The sequence below is a fragment of the Myodes glareolus genome, chromosome 14, assembly GCF_982192425.1.
Source record: "Myodes glareolus chromosome 14, mMyoGla1.1, whole genome shotgun sequence".
Taxonomy (NCBI): Eukaryota; Metazoa; Chordata; class Mammalia; order Rodentia; family Cricetidae; genus Myodes; species Myodes glareolus.
In genome coordinates, this window is record NC_142039.1 from 18508287 (window position 1) to 18534052 (window position 25766).

At 36.6% G+C, this 25766-nt stretch overlaps 1 protein-coding gene across 26 annotated transcripts in view; it reads right to left on the bottom strand.

The window, feature by feature from the left end:
* Celf2 (CUGBP Elav-like family member 2) overlaps nucleotides 1-25766 on the bottom strand; it is an 811194-nt gene that overhangs the window by 114862 nt on the left and 670566 nt on the right. For all 26 annotated transcript variants that reach the window (XM_085699122.2, XM_085699123.2, XM_085699113.2 and 23 more), the window contains one exon: nucleotides 3959-4041. In XM_085699122.2, coding sequence (XP_085555248.1) covers nucleotides 3959-4041 — 83 coding nt within the window. The remainder of the gene's footprint in view (nucleotides 1-3958; nucleotides 4042-25766) is intronic.

The window sequence follows — 25766 nt, forward strand, 5'->3', positions numbered from 1 at the left end:
CTGTTAAAATGGAGTGCTCTAAACAAATGATCTCTTAGGGTAATATCTCCTTAATATAAACTGCATTTAATAAAATTGGTAGTGACTCTAAAAAGAAAAGGATAAGATATATCCATAAGAATGACTGAAAGAAATTTATGATTAGTATTTTACAAGACATTTCAGATTCCTATTTGCTATTAAAGTTTAAGAGCTTTCTCAAAATTGTAATCTATGTTGTTACATTCTTAATTAAATTAATTTATACAGAAAATGCTCTACTGATACTATTATAGATTTTAATCAAAAAGTCTTATTGACACAGACAGTGTGTGCAAGACCTTGAGAAAAGTGGTACAGGATACAGTGCTATCACTGGCACGAGGGTATTGGGCTCTAACATCTGAGCACTGAAAAGGTCTAAGAAGTTTTCTGTGCCGCAGACTTCTTTACTTTTAGCTTTTTTTTTTTTTATTGAGCTACATAAAATAGATTAGTGAAAACAAAAGTACAAAAAAACCAGGTTGCCGTTGTAAGAATATCCTCTCTGGAACACACAATGGTAGATGCTAATGTTTCCTCTGAATGATACTGCCCTGCTTGCTAGTTGTAGCTGCTTGAAAGGGGACTATTGCTGAGAGTGACTGCACAAACCTCTAATACAAGCACAGGGAGGCTAAGGCAAGATTGAGACCTTGGGCTGTACCATTTTTTCCCTCAACAAAGACAAAGGATACTGTCTGTTTGTTGTTATTTTTGAGACTATTTAATTATTAATCAGTGTTCCCCCTTTTCTCTTCCTCCCTTCAAAGCCTCCTATATAACTCTCTGAAGGGACTCTAGCCTTCTTCTCCATTTCCTCTGCCTTGTGAAAAACTGTTAGATTCCATTCCGAAAGCTAGTCACCAAAGTGTAGTCCCTTATTTGTCCACTTCCTCCTCCTGAGGCTGATCACCAAGGTCTAGTTATAAAAGTATTGAAATCCAGAAATCAAAAGCATTCTTCAGCTCACCTAATTAACGTGTACATTTAAAATTAAAGAACTCATCCTAACAGGGTTGACCTTTATAAACCACAATGTACAATAAAATTTCCTTAGAACACAAAACATGAACTGTACAAAAAGAAAACAAAGTACTACTTGATCTTGTTATAAAAAGAAAGTTTTAGACATGTTAGAAAAGTGGCAGTAAGTTATGGACTTTATCTCCCAGAAGTGATTCCAACTAGAAAGGATTTAAAGTGTCAGCAGATGATGTGGTTTTCTTTCTCCCTCTTACTTTTATATACAAAGAAACTGAAGGCATATGGCAAAGCACATCATTAACTTCTTATTAATTTTATAACATGAAGGCAACCAGTTAAAATAGTCATGCTACAACTTTAAATAACTGAGCTTATTGGGTATTTAATGAGAGACTTAGCACAGCAGGGTTTCCGTTAAATTAAGTTTTGCTTTCACGTCACAGTGGGAAAACAGGTGTATATTGGTTTAGAATTATGGAAATGTTGACTAATTTTAAGGCTTGTAATCAAACAACAAGGTACCCTGTAATATTTTTTCCAAGAATATGCATTAATCTTTTATGTCTGTTTCATTTCTTCCTGTCTACCAAAGGCTCACAACTGAAAGGCAACTACTTTCATGTTTTCCCAGCATCTGTTAAGAGTGATGATTGTAAGACAAAGCTGCACATAAATGCAAGATGTGAGATTCTATCCCCATTGACCACAAGTGATAAGGCAAATGTGGCAAGTGTATACTGTGTAAGATTTGAATCTTACTAATCATATCTGACTTCTCAAATTTTTGTTTAACCTGTTTCAAGTAACTGAGCCTAAGAAACTGGGATGAATAAAAAGAAAAAAAAATCCAGACTGTATTTTCCAAGCTCCCAGTTTATTTATTATAAAAGTTATATTTATTCTTTATTTTATACAAATGGATGTTTTGCCTTAGTGCCCATCAAGAAGGTGCCCATCAACTCTTGTGGAAAAGCAACCACGTGAGTGTTGGGAATGGAACCTGGGTCCTCTGGAAAGTCAGCCAAGTGCTCTTAAATGCTGAGGTATTTCCCCAGTCCTTGTCCCCGCAACTTATGGTACTTAGTTACAGGTTTCCAAAGTCTCTATTCTTAAATTTCACATATAGAATTTTAGCAAAAGAAAAAAACCTCAATATTTGAAAAACATACAGAAGAACTATTTGATTGTAAGAATCAGAGTTAAAATGTCCTGCTTGCTGCCCCAAACTGCAGTTGTCAGCACTTCTGTGCATTTCAATACATTTTATTCATATTCATCCCAGATTTCTAGTAAATTGTACTAATCATCAAATTATTACTGGCATGTAAATGAAAACAAATACTGTCAGCTTGAAATCTTCTGTCAATGCAAAGTCATATACTGGGCACTAAAATAGTGAATTGTGGTCAGTTGAATTTATCAACAATCTCTGGATTTTGTAGAGGAAGATGACAGGAACTGAATTATGTTGTATCTAATTATACTATATTTTATATGGTAAATAATAGTTCATGACTAAAAATGCATAAGAAGGGGTTTTGGTGCTATTAATTGTAAAGCATTTATTAAACTTGAAAATTTTCACTTACATCAAGACTGAAGTTTAAATTCTATTACTTTTTAAGTCAGTGAGGAAAGAGGACTTAACAGATGCCATCTTACTAAAAATCACTTTAGAAGTTTTAGGAAGAAGTAGTTCCACTGAAGGGATCATTCTGCCAATACATACTTGCTTTTCTATCCTTTGATTTGTTCAGATGAAGAAGAGGAACCAAAGCAGTATGAAGAATAGCCGTATTCCCTAATCTTTGCTCTTGGTGGTCACTGAGTGGTGACAGCTGCCTGTAATCTCTACATTCGCCCACATGTTAGAGGTCAACATGGGATGCACAGTGAGACCCTGTCTCAAAAATCCATCTACCTCAAAAGAAGCCCTTATTTTTAAAATCTTTTGCTAAGCATCTTTCTACTACAGACATTGTAAGTTTTTCAGTGGGCCTAACACGAATTACACAATTCTATCTTTTGGGTAAGTGGGAGCAAAAATATTTATGTGTGCCTATATCAGTATGTGATGCACATAGTTTGTGAATATATACAGGTAAGTAAGCAAACAATGAAATTATACCCTAAAACAGCATTTTTTCCTTTTTTTACCAAAACATGTTTCAATAAAATCATGGTATGTGGAGTGTTTACCACAGGTCCTTTATTATAACAAACACATATCATTTTGATATTGAATTAATTCACCACTGACATTTATGTAAATGGAGAAAATATACCACATAAACAGCAAAGGACAATTTGTACTACCATGCAATATATAAAAGTCCCACAAAAATCTGATAAACCTTGATGAAAACGTCATATGCAGCAATAGTTCATTTCTAATAATTGTATTAATCATCAGCTATAACCAGGAAGGAAATGAAAAACAAGCACTGCAAGCTTCTATTTTCTGTTCTACACCAACACGAAGGCATAACTTGGCATTAAAACGCTGACTTTGTTAACCATCATTGACTGTTTAGAAGTCATTAGGAGCTTTAATATTATGTCTATAAAGAACACATTTGGTCCTTTCAAATGAAAATCTAAGACTAAATTTGAAAAGGGGCCCCTGGAGAGCAAAAGCTTTTCCCTTTCCATTTGCTCTCCTTGTGTGTGTGTTCCCACCACCTTTAAAATCTTAACCCACTCCAATACTCTTTGGCAGCTGCTGTACCACCTAGTGGGGCAGGCTATTTGAGCATTCTTCCCATCAGTGTTAATGGTAGCCTGCTTTGTGACTGGCCAGCTAGGCTGGCTATTGCAGAACAGAGGGGTCAGAACTTACTCCTCCAAAGACCAAAGCCATTTTTGGCACTAAGAACCTATAACTGGAACCTTTAGTTGAAAGAACCATTTTCAACCAATAAAGAGATTTTGGTACAAAAGTAAACTGACTCACCCCAGGTAAAGTTTTAATATTGTGCAGTGCATTCTGGGCCTCAAGTGCAGCTTTTCTTGTATAAAATGTTACGAAACAACAACCTACAGAGAGAAATGAAAAGGTTTTAGAAATTTCTGTGAAGGCTTTGCTTAGATATAATGGAGACTGTGGCGAACAAATAATCTACTTAAAAGGATGCACAATTTAAAAATAATAAAGCACATGAGAGCAGTAATAACAACATCTCAAGCATTTACACAGTGCCTTTCATCCTAAATCACATTTATTAGTTTTACTTGCACTGGAGACCAATTCGTAGCCCCCTGTACTAACTACCTGGGATACAGCTATTTAGAAATGAAAGTAGGAGGTAGGAGTCGGAGGGCAAGGTATTAATGGGACTTGGGCCATAGCAACCATAATAAAGAGAAGTACTTAATTACAGCAACATTTGCATGAACTTATATTATCTTTAATTTTCTCAGAGTATCTCTAGAATGTCACATTTATAAAACACTTTATAAGCTTAAAGGTTTAGAAATCTGGATAGATAGGAAGGTTCTTAAAGGCTGGGATAGCTGCCTTATTCCCTTATCTCTACCATAAAGTGCATAAAGTCAAGTTCTGTGTATGGACCATTCAATCCTTGTTTGTTAACGAATGATTAGCTAATTTTAACTAACTTAAAATTAACTTGAGCCAGGCATGGTGGCACACACCTTCAATCCCAGCACTCAGGAGACAGAGGCAGGAAGAACTCTGAGTTTGAGGTCAGCCTGGTCTACAAAGGGAGTTCCAGGATAGCCAGGGTTACATAGAGAAACCCTGTCTCAAAAAACAAAAACCAAAACACTTGCAAAATGAATGGATATGTACCCAGACAGTTGTGAGCTGAATCTAGCCCATACAATCAATAATAGTTGTGGCACATCTCTGGGTTCCTCATTTCTAAAAGCTGATAGAAAGCCAGGCCAAAAATCCCTCCAAAGCAGTCCAGACACTACCTCTTTTTAACTGAGGTACCATTTAACTTCTCTATCATTCTCAGACCATTACTTTAGTGACTTAAGACTTGCCTGTCCCTTTTATCAACTTATAAAGAAACTGGTTAGCATCATCAATCTGTTAATCACTATACAATTTCTCAGCATAATCACCTTGGGAAGAAGTAATATTAAAAATCTTCACAAAAAGCCAGCCAAGGCTGCATAATCAGAGCCTGTCTCAAAACAAAACAAAGCAAAGCAAAAAACAAAACAAAAACTTAAATAAACTAACTGCTCCCCAAAAAACCTTTACAAATTTATTTAATTACTTAGTTAATCATATGTTTAGGCTACAGCATGAGGGAGAAGATTAAAGGATGACTTGCAGGAGTTAATTCTCTTTCTACTACATAGATCCCAGAGATTGAACAAACTCAGGTTGATAGGTTTGGCTGCATGTGCCTTTACCCACTGGGTCATCTTGTAGCTACAACTTTACAAATTTAAAGAGAAAAGATTCTATCTTTGATCTGAGATTGTCACAAGCAAGAACTGAACTTTAAGGCTTGATTCTACAGCCATATCTCCCTGAAGCACCCTCTGGGGCAGAGAATAAAGAAGCTGTTTTTGCTGTGGTACAGTGATATTCTCTCATTTTGTAATTTCACTTCCAAGTGGTACCTGGCTCCTCTACAGTTCCTACCATGTATGCTATGCTGAATTAATTATATGAAGCAAAATCTCTTACCACTCCTAAAGGTTATAAAGGTCATACTTTTCTGGGGATTGGTCTGGAACCACTCAAGGGCTCTGATCTGGAGATTAAGACTGGTCTCTGACAAAGCTCCTCTGGCCTCTCCCCGCCATCCCTCTCACAGTCTTTCTGCTTCTTTCTCTCCCTATTCTCATTCTCAATCTCAATGAAGTTCCTCTCCAGACTCTAGCGAAAAGTCTCTCCTCCCTTCTGCTCCTTCCCTCTAAAGTGCCATCTATATATTGTATTGTTGCTGTCTAAGGACTTCCTATTTCCATCCCTAACTATGGCCTTGGGGGCCTCACAGAATAAACCTTACTTAGGGACCTTGACAACTAATTGCGAGGTTGTAGGCCAGCCAAGGCTAAACAAAGCAAAACAAACAAACAAAAAACCAAAACCAAAACCAAGCAAAAAAAAATTCAGAGTTCATAGTCAAAAATAAAAATTTAGAGCCAAGAATATATAGATTAGCCTAAAGAATCAAGAGATGACAGGGAATTAAAAACAAAGAACTAAGCAGAAACAGCATCAAACACAGATGATGTAAATATGAGAATTATGTGCTCTTACACACTGGGACCACTTGAAGACTCCTGACCCAACAACATTGTCATCTCTGGATTAAAGAAGCTCTATCGCTTTGGACATCCAAAGAAAATCACTGCCACTCCCTACTCCTTGTGTGGAGCTGGGCTTTGAGGTCTCTTTTTCTCAAGCTTCCCTCAAAGTGATGTTCTGTTGAATTCCTGTTGCCTTCAAGGTATAGGACTCTCAGCTATTCCCCCAGGACCATGTTTGCCCACATCCCACCATTCTCCTCATCATGATGATAATGGACTGAACCTCTGAAACTGTAAGGCAGCCCCAATTAAATGTTTCCTTTATAAGAGTTGCTCTGGTCATGGTATTTCACAGAAACTCTAAGACAGCATTTGAGCAGTTATGGGATGCTAGGAGAAGAGGAGAAAGCGATGAAGATACCTGGTAGACAGAAGAGCCAATGGAAAGCTATCCCAAATCTTCCATTCTTTCTAGGGTTATCTAAGGTCCATCTACTCTACCTGAGCAATCACTATGGTGAAACCAGGGACAGATCACTATACATCCTTTCAAAATACACATAGCTCATAAATGCTTTTATTGTACATCAATCTAAACAGAGATTCTTTAAAATTATGCCAAAAGTAAGCTCCGGTTTTACTGTAATATCATAGAAGACTATCTGAGGATCTGGGTAACATACTTTTTACTATTTGCTCATTTGCTGAACCCAGTAGCTCAGCTCCAGTAATGCCATCTTAGCATCCAAATTTGAAGACTTTCATGTAAATTCAAAGTCATCCCACCTCCAGATGGATATAGTTTTTTCTACCATAGTTTATTAATGGTCCAGACTATATTTCTGCCCCTAATCACAGCCCCAGTTGGGTACTCTCACAATGAACAAATCTTACTAATGTGAGAGGAATGTCATAGGACAGACAATAAAACTAGGAATATTATCTTATATTTTCTTTCTGTTTCTAGTTTGGTTCTTAGATTATTTAGGAAAAAGTACACTTCTTTCTCTGCATCTTAGTTCATTTTTTATCACTCTAAATCAGTGAAGTAAAACTTGTAAAACAAGTTTTTAAAAATTTAAAACCTTTTTCCATTTATTATTTTAAAATGACTTATTCTACATTTCACACGCATGAAAACTAATGTCTTAAAATTTACAGAGTAAATCTAGACATCCACATTTAAGGAGTCACCATAGATGCAGAAATTTAGTGCTTCCCTTCCAGTGCAACTTTGATTTGTATATTTCCAGAATTAGAACATATTTAAAGATTATTGTTTTGAGTACTCTTTTAGTTTATCACAGACTTTTTTACCTGCCTACCTCCTAATATTAATTTAAAATTAAGATTAATTGATTGGTAGAGAACAATTAAGAAAAGGAATAGGAACAATATTTTCTTCTATTTTTAAAAATATTTATAGCAAAGGCAAAGGAACAACTATAGATTTCAGATAACCCATGTAGGCTTAAACAAGCATAAAACTGTCTTTCTAGCTGGCCCTAACTGTAAGTACAACTGTTAAGGGAACCACCTGCTATTAGATATACCCACACCAGATGTAACTCAGGTCTGAAATACACTGAATTCATTTCGAGGTCAGATGTCACACCATATGGCTCTGTCATCAGATCCAGGGGACAAGCTTCCCTCCTTCTGCATGTCCTGCTTTAATACAAATTTTTCAAGGTGGGTGGTTAACCACCTACAATATCAAGATGGTCTTCCATGGTCAGTGGTGGAAACACATATCAGAGGGTTAGCCCTCTTGTGGCAATGTTTATTTCTGGAACTCCTCTTTCATGGGGTACCGAGACATGCCTTGCTCATCTTCATAGAGGAACACTGGGTATTTTAGGGACTCCAAGGATACATCCAGAGATGGATGTAGTCTAAACCATGAGTTTCATCAGTCCCAACCATTCTATTTTTGCTCTATACTGGTTTTTTTGTTTTTGTTTTAGTTTTGTTTTGTTTTTCGAGACAGGGTTTCTTTGTAGCTTTGGGGCCTGTCCTGAAACTAGCTCTATAGTGGTATTTTTTGATGCCTACTTGACCCTGTTTGATGAGCACTTACAATTTATAATTGGTCTCACACCTATCTACTCATTCATAACTTTCTGCCAGTGTCAATTTCCAAGTTTGGCGTTTTGGCAAAGTTCAAGTGTAGAAAAGACAAACACAACTTTTACTTTATGGCATCCCTGTTGCAACAGCTTCAACAACTCATTGAGTTAATGAAAATTAGAGCAAAAGAAAACATCTAATCATCCTTCATGTGCTCATTTATCAACCTTTTCCCACTATCCCTCATCAGGGCCTCTACCTTTCACAGGCACTGGTACAATGGTAAATTCTGAGGGGTGATACTAAAACCCAATATCATAGTGTCTGATCCATGTAGAGTCTAATATTTCCACTACTGATTACTCTCTTTAAGTGATGCATATATTTAGGACACTTTTTGTGGATGTTAATATTTTGAGCTTCTGTGTTTACAGACCATTAACAACTCACTGAAAACTAACTCTGTTGTTAAATTAAAAAAAAAAAAACTACCAGAAAGGAACAAAGCTATAAGCATGGAAGAGATTTGAGTGTACACACTTTGTGTGCAGGCAGCCTATATGCAGCTTCAAGAAGAATATCTCTGGATACTCAGGAGATAGTAAGGCAATACTGGCCACTAAAGGACACTGAGAAACATACAAAAGAACACTTATTTCCAAATTTCACCTGTCATTCCATCAGTCTTCTCACAGTACTGTCGGGGTACTTAAAGCCTTTCACTATTCACATTCCCAGAAGTGGATAAGTCTAACAATATGCTGTATAGGTTCAGTTGGTAAAGGAATCTGTAAAAAGTCTTGTAGCTATGATATTTAACTATACTATTATGTATCAGAAGTTGAGAGTGGTAATTCCCAGAGAAGCCAAGAACCACAAAGCCTAAATATGGTAGTTGGTATCTATTACTGTTTTACTAACAGTTTCTGCTGTCATAACGAGTTCCCTTATGTATTTTTCATCTTAATTGCTAAATAATTTGAGACACTATTTTTTTCCCCAAAGATAAAGGCCCCAACAGACAGGCCAATGGAACATGCATACATATATACATGCACACACACACACACACACACACACACACACACACTTAAAAAATAATAAAACACTACATTTTACTGAAAGACTTCAATTTTAAATTATCAAGTACATTTCTTCTCAAAGAAAACATCTGGGTAACTGCAAATCTTTTCAAATCACAGATGTTTCTTTAGAAAGTCTGTACTTAAAAATTCTTGGTAATAATTTCCACAGGGTGTGGAAAGTATTGTTGATGTAGAGATAATAAGTTGATATCCTGGCTTGCCCTGATTCAGGCAGCAGTTACATTCTTCAGTGTGAAAGGTAGTGTCAACACAGCTAGAGAGGATGATACTAACAGATGAGGAGCAGAAGGAGGGAGAACGTGAGGAAGGAAGTCAGGATCACGAGGGGTGTGCCCACCCACTGAGACGGTGGGACTGATCTAATGGGAGCTCACCAAGGCCAGCTGAACTGGGAGTGATGGAGCATGTGATCAAAATGGACACTCTGAACGTGGCTGGCAATGAAGGCTGACTGAGAAGCCAAGGACAATGGCACTGGGTTTTTATTCTACTGCATGGACTGACTTTGTGGGGGCCTGGTTTGTTTGGATGCTCACCTTTATAGACCTGGACGGAAGGAGGAGGACCTTGGACTTCCCACGGGGCAGGGAACCCTGACTGCTCTTAAGACTAGAGAGGGAGGTGAGGAGAGGGAGGGAAAAGGGAGGCGGGGAAAAGGTGGAAAATTTTTAATAAATAAATTAATTAATTAAAAAAATAAAATACGTTATTTAAAAAATATGGACAATAAGATGAATATTTTAAAATTAAATTTAGCTTTGCATTTAAAGAATACAAGTAAAAAGATAGAAGGTCAATGATTTGGATTGTTCATAATTACTGAAATAGTAAATTCAAGGGCAAGAAGAAATTTCAGGTCATATGCCGACAACATCCATTATCAGTGGCTGGAGCCAGCTCCATGTGCTATTGGTATTAAGCATACCAATAGCTATTGCTATCTCCTGTGGCCACCAGGCTGGTGCAAAGACAAATACTAAAATGCTCCTGAAATGGGAAAAATGGTAGATTTGGAAATCCTGTAGCCTTAAACCAAACTTTAATACAGAATATTGTACTATAATTAAAAAATACAAATAACCACGCATTTTGAGGACTGAGAAGGGAAAAAATTTTTCCCCCTGTGGCTAAAGCAGTTTTAAAACAAGTATTTCAGATCTGAAGCTTACTGTGGTGTCTACTAGTTAGGTATCTACCATAAATGAACTCAAGAGGCTTCATTTATATCTTCAAGGTTATTCATCATAACCATAAAAAAAACCTACTTTGTTTTCTAAATTGAAGCAAATGAATACTTAAAAAGTCACTGAATGGCAATTTAATGACGAAATGCTACACTTGTGTTTTCCCCCTCTACCAAGTTCTGACAGATAAATTCAATTCAAGTTATACTAAAATTCAAGATGTCAATAGTTATCAAGTAAACTAAAGTTTTCTTTACAAGCTGCCTTTAGATTCTAAGGAAAGGCTGGAGATCAAGGGACCAAAGAAGGTCCTGGAAGGGTAAATTAGTAAACCTGATATGTTTTTCTTACTGTGAATGAAGGTTTTTTTTTTTTTTGGCATCCACACTTATGAGTGAATTGGGTGATTGTTTACTGAAATAGAATTGCAATTGGATCTTGCATCCAAAGCAGTTTAAGACAAAAAAAGGACATACTCAACATACTCTGTTTCTCTTGTGATTTATTTTCTCTCCAAATTCTAGTCACTATGTAGAGAATATGATTTTTTAAGAGTCTGAAAGATCTAAGTAGTTCATCTTTTGTTTATGTGTCCCCTATGTACTGTAGTCTCACCTATACATTTCTGGCTTTGCCCTTCCAAGACCATCTATTTTTACTTTCTAAAAAACAGTTAAAGGTTAAAACAAAAACAAAAACAAAAAAAAAACAAACCCTCAAAAAATCTGGATTAATTTTTCAAAGCAATGCTAGGATTCCTCTTTAAAAAGACAAGTGTGCTGTTCAATGGTCAAGAATGTGTCTAAACCTTTAGTGTTTTGAGGTAAAAAGCAGACAAAATGCTATTGTTAGAAAGTACAGAACTGCCTTAGGAAGCTACTTGATATTCTGGAGAGCCAAAGAAGCATCTCTGCTCTTAGTTGAATCTACCACCAAGAAGACATGCTCTTGCCATATAAACACACCAGATGCACAGTTAGTAGCATGTGGTCTTGGTGCTTAATTGCCCTGTGTGTTCATTTGTTCTACTGTGCTCTTAACATGAGGTTTATTTATGAAGGATGTGAAGTATAATTTTAAAAAGGATACTATTCATCTCACAAACTAATACTTTAATCTTAATCTCCTACATGCTCAATGTATTCATGTGCTCTTGCTTATGACCTAATTACTGTGGCTTTTCTGTGCTTGGGTGGGGAACTAGGAGGACTGCTGTGGCATAAGCACACAGGAATGGAAGACATGAGAACAGTGACAAACAAAGCATTGTTTTGCTAAAGTAAAAAATTAGAGGGATTGCTTTGCATACCCTCTCCTTTTTATTATCCTTAATCCTTAAAGTAAGAAAAAGAAAACAAGAAGGAATAGAAGTAGTATTATAGTCACTGGCTTCTATGTTCTCTCTGTACGATCACATAATTTTACAAGCTCATGTTTCCAGCCTAGCCTTACACTGCTCCATTTTACACTGCTTCCAGTCAACTAAGTACTACAATTTCAGCACAGGGGAGCTGAGACAAGAGAATCTCTGCTCGTTTGAGGTCAGACAGGTCTGCATAGAAAATCTTGTCTCAAAGACAAACAAAACAAACAAAAGATGCAGGAAACTTCCCGAGACTCACTGGCAGGGGTGCTCTCTGCCAAGGCACTGCCTGTTGTAGACAGCACAGGAAGATCATCCCTCAAAACACCTGATGGATCTTAGCTTATTTTAAAGACATGGGAGATGCTTGAGGCTCCTTTTGTATCACCATTAAAAATTGGGCAATTAAAGAAGTGAGTCAACACTTCTCAGGTGGAATCTGAGGGGAGCTGGAGGATGCCACTTAACTGGATGAGATCAGCACTCCTGTTCCAGCTTAACTGAGAAATTCTAATTTGCTATGTAGAAATGGTTCTATCTGGAGTGATTCAGGGTTATTGGAAAGCACTGGGCCCTTGCCCCAGGTGGCCAGAGGAACAAGTGTGGCATTTGATAATTCAGATAGTGGTGCCCACATGATTCAAATAGCATATCTCTGTTTTCTAGGTAGTGGCCAGATGTTTTTAACATCTAACTTTGTATGTTAGAGTGTCAATTATAGCAAACTCTATAAACGTAAGCTAATTGGCTAAAGTTTCATTAATTCATACAGGATGATGCATTTGCTTGGGGCAGCTGCTGTTTTAGCTATGAAAATAGCACTTTTAAAAAGGAAATAAGTGTTAAGGGTGACTGAGTGATATGTAAAACAATTTAGGTTTGGGTTATAAAAAGACATTTAGGTGACTGAAGGACTCAGAGTAGCTAGAAAAATTTTACCAGGTAGGGAGGGGGATCATGACTAGGTAATAAAGGTGGTGAACCCCCAAGATGTCTGACTTCTTCCTCACTGTTCTGACTTGAGACAAAAATCAAGTAGTTAAAAGCAAAAGCCTTGTAGGCCAGCAAACCTTCTACTAACGAACTGGCTCAGCAAGTTCAAGGAAAAGATCAAGACATGCTATGTATCAGTAGTGGTCTAATCAACCATCCCATCTTTCTTTAAATAGACAACTCTAAACTGGTAGAGGAAAACTCTTTGAGACTTAAAAAAACCCATCCATCGAGAAGAGATGGGTTTTCATCTTCCCGAGTTTTCCCTCTGCAAAAGATTTTTTTCCTCTGGATGTCTGCTGCATGCATGTGTTCCCTGACCCCCAGTAAATGCCATTCTTCAATTGCTGATTCTGTCTGCTTCTGTCTTTGATGTGCCAAATTTCTCCATTGCTCCCTGTCCCACTTGAGATTTTTCTTGCCTTTTAATTCTTTAACTGGTAGAGAAAAAGAACCCAATCAAGACCCCTGTCAGTTACTTGTCCCTCTTTAAGTGTATTTTAGTTTGATACTGTTTGATAAGTTCCTTTACCCACTTAAGCCTCTCATTCTCATTTGAAATGTAGAGTTAACAATAGGATTAAACACACATAAAATACACAAAAAGTTCTTCACAGATGTTAAGGATTATTATCTATCTTTAATTTCTCATGCTTCTTTAGGAAGCCTTGATTATAAACATACTGTAAGCAGATGTCCTTTAGAGGTAGGCAGAGTAAGCTACATGATGACTCCAATCTTCTAACAAATGATACTGAGCTAAGTAGGGAAAGGCAGTACTGACAGACTCACCACACACTAAGTTGCCTCAATGGATCTCTGGACAGGAGGTAGGGAAAAGGGACCTCTTGATGGGGTTTAGAATTGTTTGCCTTGACTTTCTGAAGTAATTACTCAGAACCAATTAAGTTCAACCATTTGTATGGCCTCTGATACTCCGAACATTCATTTATATGGCCTCTAAACAGAAAATCAATTTTAATGGAATCATTTTGATTGACTTTCTTATTTAGGGCCCAACAAAAGTTTCCCCAGTGGTACATTCTATAGTATGCCTCCATGAGACAAATATTTCCTGAAAGTTTGTTAAAAAAAAAAAACTGTTGCTATCCAATGAGTACACCCAAGTGTCATTATTATAAAAAGATTTAAACCCAGTTGTGTCACTTTATTGTAATTTACCAGCAGAGAAAGAAAAAGCAAGCCATCCTGGTCTTTACATGAAGATGCAGTCTCCTAGGTTCCAAGGACAGAAAGGAAGGAGAAAAGTGTCAGGCAGAAGTATGGGGCACACACTGCCAGGGATGTTAGGTACCTCACAAAAAGGAGTTCCTAGATGCCAGACTTCATTACCAGAGCTTCCCATCAAATATGAAATACATGAAAGGATCCCTTACTGCCGGATAGACTTCTGCTTCTTGCTGCAATTCTGTGGTGACTTTATTCCTATGCTACTTAATGATTCCTGGAGCTCTGTGAGCTTCCATGGCTCCTTGCCTCTATGTGGGACATAGTATGCTGTCAGGCATGGTGTCTCAGAACGCTAGGTTTTTAAATTTTTCAATTGATTAACATTTTATGGGTTTTGCCTACATGTATGTCCATGCACATGTATATGCCTTTGTGCCAGCAGAGGCAAGAAAAGGATGTTGTTTCCCCCTTGGATCAGCGTTTACAAATAGTTGCTGATCCACCACGTATGTGGGTGTTGGGAATAGAACCCAGTTTCTTTGCAAGAGCATTCAATATTTTTAACCACTGAGCCCAGTCTCCAACCCCAACACCAGTTTTTTTCAGTGAGTGTCTAACAAACCTGAGGGCCTTTCCCCATCTTTTCAACCTACAGCCTCATAGCTTTCTTCTGTGCTTTATGTTGTCTAAGTACAGCTTCCCAATCTGGGCCGCAAGTGTTAAGTACTGTCCATGCAACATTCCATTTGCTGAGAACTAACTGGGTATAATGTTCTAATGCTGACAAAAACAGCTGTGGTTTAGCTGTTACACAAAATATATTTGGTTTGAACTGTTTAATCACCGAATGTTCACACTCTGCTAAATCTAGAATCAGGACACAGTACATAAAAAATAGGTTCTTTTCTTTCTGCTGATACCTTGTTTTAGAAGCACTATGAAGATCACCCAGGTGATAGCATTTCTGAAAGTGGAAGGTGTAATGTTAGTAGTGATTCTATATTCTGTCCCAATCATTCCTCTCATTTTGTGAGATTTATACTTTTAAACTTTATAATTTAGATTGACAGTAAAACAAAATTTTCTTGTAAGAAATGGCACTGTGATCTACATTCCTGATGACCTAAACTTCTCTGTAAACAACCTATGATGACATACTTTGACAAATGTCTATATAGTCAGAATGTGGTTGCTGAAATTAGCCATGAGAAAGTTGTGAAAGAGAAAAAAATGACCCCCAAAATTACATGGTTGGGACAAAGTGACAAATTTTAGTCACACTGTGATTTTGGACAAGTACTGCTTCTGATTTCACTGTGGTCAACTTCTAATGTTGGATCAAAGAAAGGAGATTTTAGGAACAACTATCTAGTTGAATCTTTATTTCCAATAAAAGAACATAAATAGAAAGAGGTATTATCTTGAGAGTACCCACACTAGTTAACTGACATAGCCTAGACAGGTGGGCAGATTTAAACTTTCCAGAGATTGCAACTTCTTCATTTTTCTAAATGTCTACATAGACAGATGCTAAGTACGGCCTTTCATTTTACAGAAAATAGAATAAGGTGCGACTGACTTTGGATAGAAGAAAAATACATGGTTCCTATACTAGATATTTCTCTAATTTTGTTGCAGTTAACTTCTCATTCATTAGCAGGCAAAAAGATATTTGTATCCTATGAAATACAATCTATCTCTAGAAGATTTCAGAAAAGTAAAAATGTCCTTGTCTTTAGGGTTTCCAAAACCTTTCCATGCCATGAACTGAGTGCCAGGGGTACCAAGTATGTAAGAGGAAAAAGGTTGTGATCTATTAAATTTCCCCACACAGCATGCATATCCAAGTGGTATTTAATCTAAAAAAAATCATTTTTTTTGCAAACTGCTAGTGACACTCATTCTTTTATTAAATTATTAGAAAAAAGGAAAAGGAATATCTAACTGGCTCCTGGTTCTTCCTTAGATGAATGCATAAAGATTGATTTTCAAGTACTTTAGCCGTTTCGGATTTCAGGGTCACTGATTCATTAGATTTTACCTAAAACATACATTATTAGGAGAATGTGAAAAAAGCTTGTTACAAAACAAAACAAATCCTGCCAAGAGCAGAAAGACTGTAGGTGACAAAGATTTATTTGCATAGAAAAGTCACTGCTACTCTATTGATTTCTAATTGTGTAGAAGACAAATTATAATAACACTTCTTTGTGATTAAAGGAGATTTCTCCACCACTACAGGTCTCATGGTTCTAGTTATATTCTCTAACAAGACCATCAATAGCTCAAACCATTTTGAATATTTACTGTTTTGACAAACAGTAAATATTCCAAACATATTTTCAGAAAGTCCTGGAATACTTTGGATGTTAGTGACAGGGGTACTTTCATCAATATAACTGTCTAAGGCTATTATTGAAGCTGGCTGGAATCCCTGAATAAATTTCAGTTTGTCAAAATCCTTGGACTGCGAGCAGCACAGTGCATTAGGCTAAGGATTAAAATTTACTGTATGTAACAAATATCCTACACATATGTCATTCTTCTAGAACACTGAGAATGCTGAATAGACAGGCTTTATTTTCCTTCTGTTTATGGTATGTAAACTTTTTTTTACTCAGTGATTTAAGAAAATCCAACCATGATTCATCCAGTGTATTTATGCTTTTACCATCCTGGATGGTGTCCTGAGAGCTTCAACACTATGATGGAAGTGGGGAAAACTACCCTAAGACTTCATCACTAGCCAGCTTCATCCACTGAGATGTGCTGAAGAACTGTCAGAAGGTGATATATTATAATTACTTTATATAAGCTATAGAATCATCTAATTTCAAAATGATTGGTAAACTTTATCAATTAAATGAAATAATCAACTTATCTAATCAAAATTCAGATTTGAACAGATGTATCAGTGTTATGCCTGTATGACAAAGCATGTAGCTGGATTCCAAGACAGATGATATATAGGTGCCATGAGTTTGCCATTAATACCTTAAACATGGGACTCTTAAGCAAGTCATATACAACTTAAGCAATAGATGTGTATAACACGTTTCTAAACTCTGATTACTTCTTAAAATATTTTTTTCCCAAACATTCTTGAAGATAATAATCACTTGGGGTTGTTGGCAAATCACAGATTGTTGGAATCATGTGAGACCTGTCAGTTAAGGCTTTTTAGAGGCAAGGATTGCCAGTCTGTGTGATACTGATCCTTGGGATTCTGACTCTCTAGAAATTTTGAAAAAAAATAAAATAAAGAAACCCTAGGGCAGAGAATACTAGCTGTCTACCAAAACCCATTCTTGTGTAGTACAGTAAATTACTGAAAACCACATTTTCTAGTTCTTTGCACAAGACTCTACATCTAAGAGGATGTAAGTTCAAGTGCCATTTGCTGACTCAGGACCCTGGAATTCTCCCTTTCTAGGAAGTCTGAGAAACAATAAAAGGAAGAATCCATGCAACCCTATCAGGGTTCTAGAAGAATTTCCTACCAGGCAACACAGAGCCACCACACCCTCCTGAGAATCAGACAGAACAATGGACAAACAGAAAAACAGAACAACAATGAACAAAACACCCACCCAAATAAAGACAAGATCAGATATCATCATCTAGAATTACCATCTTTTTCCCAAACCCAGATGCCTAGACACCACTGTAAAAATACAATCAATAACAACCAGGCCAATATGTCTCTACTAGAAGTTAGCAACATTACAGCAGGCCCTGAGTATTCCAACAAGCTGAAGCACATACACAAAAACAGACCTTAAAATAGTCTTAATGAATATGATAGAGGGAGGTCCTTAAAGAGAACAGGAATAAATTTCTTTTAAAAAAATCTATGAAAATATAAAAAGTCGAAGAAAACGAACAAAACAATTTAAGTCTTGTCTTGGAAGTAGAAACATAATCGGTAACAAAATCTCAAACTGAGGAAAATCTGGAAATGAAAGATTTAGAGACATGAGGAGGAACCTCAAAGGCTGGCCCCACCAACAGAATACAAGCTATGGAAACAAGAATCTCAGGCATTAAAGACATGATAGAAGAAATAGATACTTTAAACTTTGGTCAAAGGAAATGTTAAGCCTAAAAAATTCCTGGCACAAAATATCCAGAAAATCTGGGACACTATGAAGAGAACAAATCTAAGAATAATAAGAATAAAGGAAGGAAAAGAAACTCAGATCAAAGACATAAAATATTTTCAACAAAATCACAAAAGAAAATTTTCTAATCTAAAGAAGGAGACACCTACCAATGTATAAGAAGCATACAGAACACTAAATAAACTGGTCCTGAAAAGAAAATCCCCTCAGCACATAATAATCAACCACAAAACATACAGAGCAAAGAAAGAATTTTAAAAGCTACAAGGGAAAGATCAAATAAAACAGAAGGGGAAACCTGTTAGAATAACACCCGACTTCTCAATGGAGACTCTCTCTGAAAGCTAGAAGGGCTCAGAAAGATATGTTGCAGACTCTAAAATACCACAGATGCCAGCCAAGACTACTATACCCAGCAAAATTTTCAATCACAATAGATGGAGACAACAAAACATTCTCTGATGCAAACAAATTTAATATCTACCTAGCTCTATAGTAGGCATTAAAAGAAAGAATCCAACCTCAAGAGGCTAGCTAACCCCCTCAAAAAACACAGGGAATGAATAATCCCAGAGTATAAAATCAAGAACACACACACACACACACACACACACACACACACACACACACACCCTAACAGCAGTCAACAAGCACTTCCCCATACAAAGACACAGAATGGAGGCAAAAACAGAACCCATCTTTATGCTTTATCCAAAAAACACACCTTAACATCAATGATAGACATCGCCTCAGGGTAAAATGATTGAAAAAAATATTTCAAGCAAACAGACCTAAGAAACAAGCTGGTGTAGACATGTTAGTAGCTGACAAAAAAAATTTCAAACCAAAATTAATCAAAAGAGAGAGGGAGAGATATTACACACTATTCAAAGGGAAAATCCACCAATAGTACATTGCAATTCTTAACATCCATGCACCAAACACAAGGACACCCAAAATAATAAAAGAAACACCGCTACAGCTTAAATCACATACCTCCTTACACACTGATAATGGGAGATTTCAATACCCCACTCTAGCAAATAGACAGGTCATCCAGACAAAAACTAAACAGAAATGTTGGAGCTGAGCTTATAAAACAAATGGACCTAACATATTTATAATGCATTTCACATAAACACAAAAGAATATAACTTTCTCAGCACCTCATGGAACTTTCTCCAAAACTCACCACATATTCAGACACAAAACAATTCTCAATAAGTACAAGAAAACTAAAGTAACTCTCTGCATCCTATCAAACCACCACGAATTAAAGCCAACATCAACTTAAATGGAAATTATCTCAAAGCAGTTCTACTAAAATCAGGAAGAAGATAAGGCCATCCACTCTTCCATATCTATTCAATAGAGAACTTGAAGTCTTAGCCAGAGCAATAAAGACATCTGGAGGAGATCAAGGGAACACAAATTGGAAAGGAAGAAGTCAAAATATTTTTATTTGCAGATAATATGATAATATACATAACTGACCCTAAAATTCCACCAGGCAATTCTTACAGTTTATAAACACTTTTAGCAAAGTCGCTGTATACAAAACTAACTGATAAAATCAGTAGTCCTCCTATATACAAATGACATACAGACTGAAAAAGAAATAATGGAAACAATACCCTTTTTACAATAGCCTCAAATAATATAAAATATCTTGGAGATTTCCCTAACCAACTAAGAGAAAAACTTGTATGATAAAATCTTTAAGATGAAGAAAACAACTGAGGAAGATAGCAGAAGATGGAAAGATCTCTCATGCTCACTGATCAGTAGGATCAATACAGTAGGATTAATACAGTAAAAAGAACAACAACAAAACCCCAAAAAGAACCCCTGTGGCAGAGAATACTGGTTTTCTACCCAAATCCATTCTTTTTTTTTTACGCACAGTGTCAGGGCTAGAGTACATGCTAACAACCATACTTGCTAGTCCTTTAAGTAAGGCAACATGCATCTGGGAGGAGGCAAGTTGAAGGGACATTTGCTGCCCCAGAACTCGACTTTTAATAGAACAGACACAACAGACCTCCTCATGTTCTTTCCTTTTTGTATCTGCATGAATGGAGATGGCACAGCTAAAAGACAAGGATGCCTAGATCTTTGGAATCTCATGGGGGATTCATCCAGAAACACCCATGCAGACTCTTTGTTATTATTTTGGGACAGTGTCTTTTTATGTAGCTCTGCCTGTCCTGGAACTCACTATGTATGCCAGACTGACTCTGAACCCAGAGATTCACCTGCAACCTACTCTTGAGGTTTGGGATAAAAGGCTGCAACTGTAAGGCCCGACCCAAGCAGGATTCTTGATACTAACAAAAAGTTATCGACTTTGTATAGTTTAGTTTATCCTCATTAATGCAATACCTGATGGGTGAAAAAAACTATATGGTAAAATAATGATAACTCAGAATAGGTCATCACATACTGTGTCTACCTCACACCTTTGCATATTTCCTAGGGACTATTGAAAATGGCTGTTATTTCAAATATATGGTAAGGATAAATTTTGGTTTCAGAATTCTAACAAATGTGTAGAAGTTGTGTGAATAAAGAAATTGATGTGTTTAACCTGTATTTACACCATCTTGGTTTTCTTTTTAAATAAAATAAGTCACTTGGTAAAATTCACAAGACTGAGAGGAGAATATACTTTCTGCTAATTATGTCTAACATTTTGTCATTGTCAATAATTCTTAAATTTCATTTGTTCACAGGAGAAAAATTGGTACTTGTCAAGATTTAGCTAAAAAAATCTTACAAAAGTTAATTCTATCCTTTCTTCCCAATGTATTCCTTCTTCAGTTAGCATTTCTATTTTTAAGTTAAAAATATCATATTATCATTACTTTTTATTTTATGTTTAATGGTGCTTTGCCTGGGTGTTTATCAATGTACCATGTGCATGCCTGGTGGCCCTGGAGGGCAGAAGAGGGTGCTGGGTTCCCTAGAACTAGAGTTATAGATGGTTATAAGTGCCGTGTGGATGCTAGAAATAGAACCCAAGTCCTCTGGAAGAGCATCAAGTATTCTTAGCTACTGTGCTGTCTCTCCAGCTCCTTGAAGTGCTTTTAAAAAGCCTCACCCAGTGGTCAAACTAAACTCCACTTCCTTCCTTTACCACTTCCCTAAAGTACTAGTGGTCTCAGGTGATCCTGGAGACCTGAGAGGCAGGTGGACAGCAAATGTATGAGGGTGGTAAAGAAGTCTGATCTAGAAATATCTCAAGTAGCCTGGAATGATTTGGCAAAGGAAAGAAGCAGACTCCCATGAGATTTTTTTGGGGGGGGGGGTAAATTATGAACTAGCAGACAGTGTTCTGGAAGTCCATGTAAAGTGTTCATAAATATAAGTACATGCCACATATGACAGAGTAATAGAACTATCAAAGGGTAGGTATGCTATCAAGATCAAGAGAAATGGTACCAAATGAACATAAAAAAAATCATCATTTTGGGGCTGGAGAGATGGCTCAGTGGTAAGAGCACTGACTGCTCTTTCAGAGGACCCGGGTTCAATTCCCAGCACCTGCATGACAGTTCATAATTGTCTGAAGATCCAGTTGCTGGGGATCTGACACTTCACACCAATGCACATAAAATAAAAAGTTAAATAAACCATAAAAATATTAGAAATATTTTTTAAAATATCATTTTTTATCCTCATTGGCTAGGATTTCATGTACAAAATAACATTGTTATGAGAAGATATTTTTAGCCTTTTACCAATCTTATATTTCATAACAAAGAAAAAATATTTGCAATGAAAATTAAGTAAAATATAAGAAAGACATCCACATATAAATGTGATCCCTAAAATAAAAAGAATATAAATCACTGTGACAACTTGCTTCTCAAAAACTATTTGTTTAACTCCTCCAGTGACCTCAAAGAGTCCACTCACACAACCCTCTTTTCTTACCAGTGAGGTGGTATTTAGAATGTCTGGGTGAGTTTTAACATCATGTATTCTCAACTACAACTGCAAATCCAGACTCTTAAAAACTCCCAGAAGATTTTCTTTAGAAGGCATTAAACGGAACATACTCTCATGACCCAGTTTCCTGACACCAATGCCAGGGCATATCTGGGTGTTGACTGCTCTGGAAAGTCCCCAGATAGATGATTCAGGCCATCCAATTAGGGCACTTCTAAGTTCTAGAGTCTAAACACTCAGATTGATTTTCATCTCATTAGTCTTCTTCATACTCCTTATTCGATGCTGCCAAGACTTCTTTCAGTTATTCTGCTTTGGAGAAACAATGAAAGATTTTGTTGGCATTAAAAAATATTAAAAGCATCTAACTTCCACACATCGAGTTTAACTTTTTGTGTTAATAGTTTTTAAATTTTTCAATGTTTTCTCCTTCAAATGAAGTCTGGAGGATCTGCTTGTAACTTACTAGAAGTAAACATCTAGTAATAAAACATCTTTTCCAGAAGATGTACTTGGGAAGGCAGGGAATGTGGGGTAATATCTAAATTTCTTCCTAAGTTAGCTATACAAAATTGAAAACCCAGGCAGTGTATGCTATACAGGCCTTAGCTCCATATCTTCTTTCGGGACTTTTGCTCAGGCTGCAACACCAAGTATGGCTCACACTTACACTGTGACACGAGAAGCCTCTGGCTGCAGGGCTAAGTCTGTTTGAAAGTGATTAGCTACATACTCAAGTAGCAAACAGAAGGAGCCAAGAGATGATTGGCAACTGAGTCCTAGAAACAATCAGGAACATCTTCTATCTTCTTAAGCAATAATGTCCAATAATGTCCAACTAGCTTCCAATGAAAGGGTTTGCTGCTGGAAGTCATATTTTTAAGTTTAATAAACAATTTCTGCCTTGATAATTTTTTACATACAAAAAAAAGAACAGCCACACATTTCTGTGTCACCCTACTCTCAGCTCCACAAACATCTGTTCCAGGAGAGATTCCTGGTTACTTTACAAGCAAACTCACTGTGGCTAAAAGAACAGAACTAACTATCCCACAGTGCAATTCCTTTCCTTTCTTTATTGCCTAAAAAACACATGTGGCACCGACTTTCAAAAACAGTCCATGTGCTCTAAGTGGTTAACCTTTGTATAAAAGATGTTTAAGTCTCAGATCTTCCCTGAAACAGCAGTAATAGTCTACAAATTACCTGTGATGGTTAGAGAAGGAATGGGAATGAAGATGATCAAACACCTTGCACAAAATTCTCAAAGATTAGTAAAAGTATTTTAAAATAGTATACAAATTACTGCTAACATTTCTGCAAACAGAAATTACAATCTCTAGAGACTACAGTTTATGAAAAATCTGATGTTTTAAAGATAAGCTTGGTAGAAAATGGTAGATCTTAAGCAAACCATTTAAATTCTCCCTTACAAGTCTTTTTTATAGTCATAACTGTCTATGGAAGTAGAATATTTAAAAATGAACACTGGTTTACATTTTGGTTAAAAGTCTACATCCTACATCTCGTATCGTTTGATTGCTTTTACAATAAAAGAAAATGTAAGCACCAACACTCTTAACTCCAGGGGGCCTACCTATATCTAAGTGAATGAATAATAGTCTAGCCTAATCAAACTTATCTAAAAACAAAAGAGCAAAGCCACAAAAAGACACTGGTGATAGATTTAAATATTATGTCTCCTAGGTCTTGTCCTAAGTTCATGGGCTTCCAGGAGGTCTGATATAACATAACTCTGTGTTTTACTGGAAGAAGATAACAAAATAGAACTATCAACTTGGGAAAAGGGATTGCTAGATGTATTTTATAAATTGCTACCTTTGGCTCTCATATTAGCAAATATTTAGTTTTGAGATTGCCCATTGGTACATAGAACAGAATAAGCAGAAACACCAGAAGATAATGAACTGATACACAGCCATCTTTTAAACATTTCATTAGTCTTAGAATAGCAGATTTCATGTGCACCAGTAGGTACCAGATTAACCCTGCAGTGTTAAAAAACACAGAGCTGATTGCAATTTAAAGTAATAAATCAGTGGTGAATACAAATAGAGTTATATGTGATCTGGCTACCAGGAGATGGTAGTACTTTAAGTTTTAATCCTACTTCTGCATTGAAAAAGATAGTATTTTGCAACTGCCTTAAAGTTATCATAGAATGCATTTTAAAGGAACATTAAAAAAAATCAAAGAAATATCCTTAATAAAATTGTCATCAAAAAACCGCCAAAGAAGAAACTAGGAAACAAATTAAAAACTGTCCAATAAATTGTCACAGTAAGCTAAGTATGAAGGAAATGGACCAGATTTTATCTATATGCACTTAAATACCAGACACTCCTTTGGGAATAAAGATGTAAGTGTGCTTTCCCTTTCTCCTGCCATTGACTGTGCAAATTAAACAAAAGTTAAGATTCTACTGCATTGATCAATCAAGGAATCCCAAAGGACTGTCTGTGTTACTTCCACACTCTGTATTGTTTAAAATAAAAGTAGTTCATTGAGAGCTGGCCAGTGAATAGTGGCTGCTGCTTTCATTGGAGGTATTTGGAGGTATTAGAAAACCTGGTGACTGCACTGTATTCTGAGAGCAGAGAAAATGACTGTTTTCTTTTCCCTGAGACATTTGATAAGGGACCTTTGCTGCCTGTTTATTCTATGGGAACTGAAACTTGAGATAAAAAGAAGGTTACTTAAGTAGCCTTTTATTCAGGCTGTATTGTGTATTAGAACTGAGGGATCTTGGATTCCACAGTCTCCCAGGTGTAGCAGAAAGAGTGTAGGCCCCAGAGCTATTGAGATCTTAGCCCTACTTCTCACAGATGAGTCAAATCACCAATGCACTTGGACTACAGATTCCTTTGCTGTGAAAAATGAGGATACTAAACCCTATTCTGCCTTCTCACTGGGCCAGAATGATGTGAAGATGCGCTACTTACAGATGGATTCCTTTCAGTTGTTAGGTCTTATCAAATGGGCATCCAAGCTTTTGAGGCAGAAAACCCATGGTGACAGCAAAAGCTAAGCAGCTTCCAGCAGGTTTCTCACCATGCTTCATTTTTGTCCTTCTGAAAGGGGGTTGACAACTCTCATGTGCTTCTCAGGGCTACTGTGTGATGATGACTGGTCTAAATGCTCTAAATTACATAGTCACAAATAGATGCTAATATATAGTTGCCAGTAAATGAATGTAGCCCAATTACTAATGCAAACATAAATGATAAAATAATCCTCAAGGGAATAAGACTTTTCTTCTTAGGTATTTATCAGGAACATGAACACAGATACTTGTGTGACACCATCTGTGAATGAAGACATTAAAAAAGCCATTATATTTTCAATTTAGATTAATAATAGGGCTATTTTCTCACCCATTTTCTGGCACAGTTATAATGTAAAGCAATGTGGATCAAGGTACCAGAAGATAAACAATCAGTAGTATACCAATGCCTGTTCACATAAAATATTACTAGGCTGGTTATCACTGCTTAACTGAAATCCCTTCCCTCTTTCTCCAGTA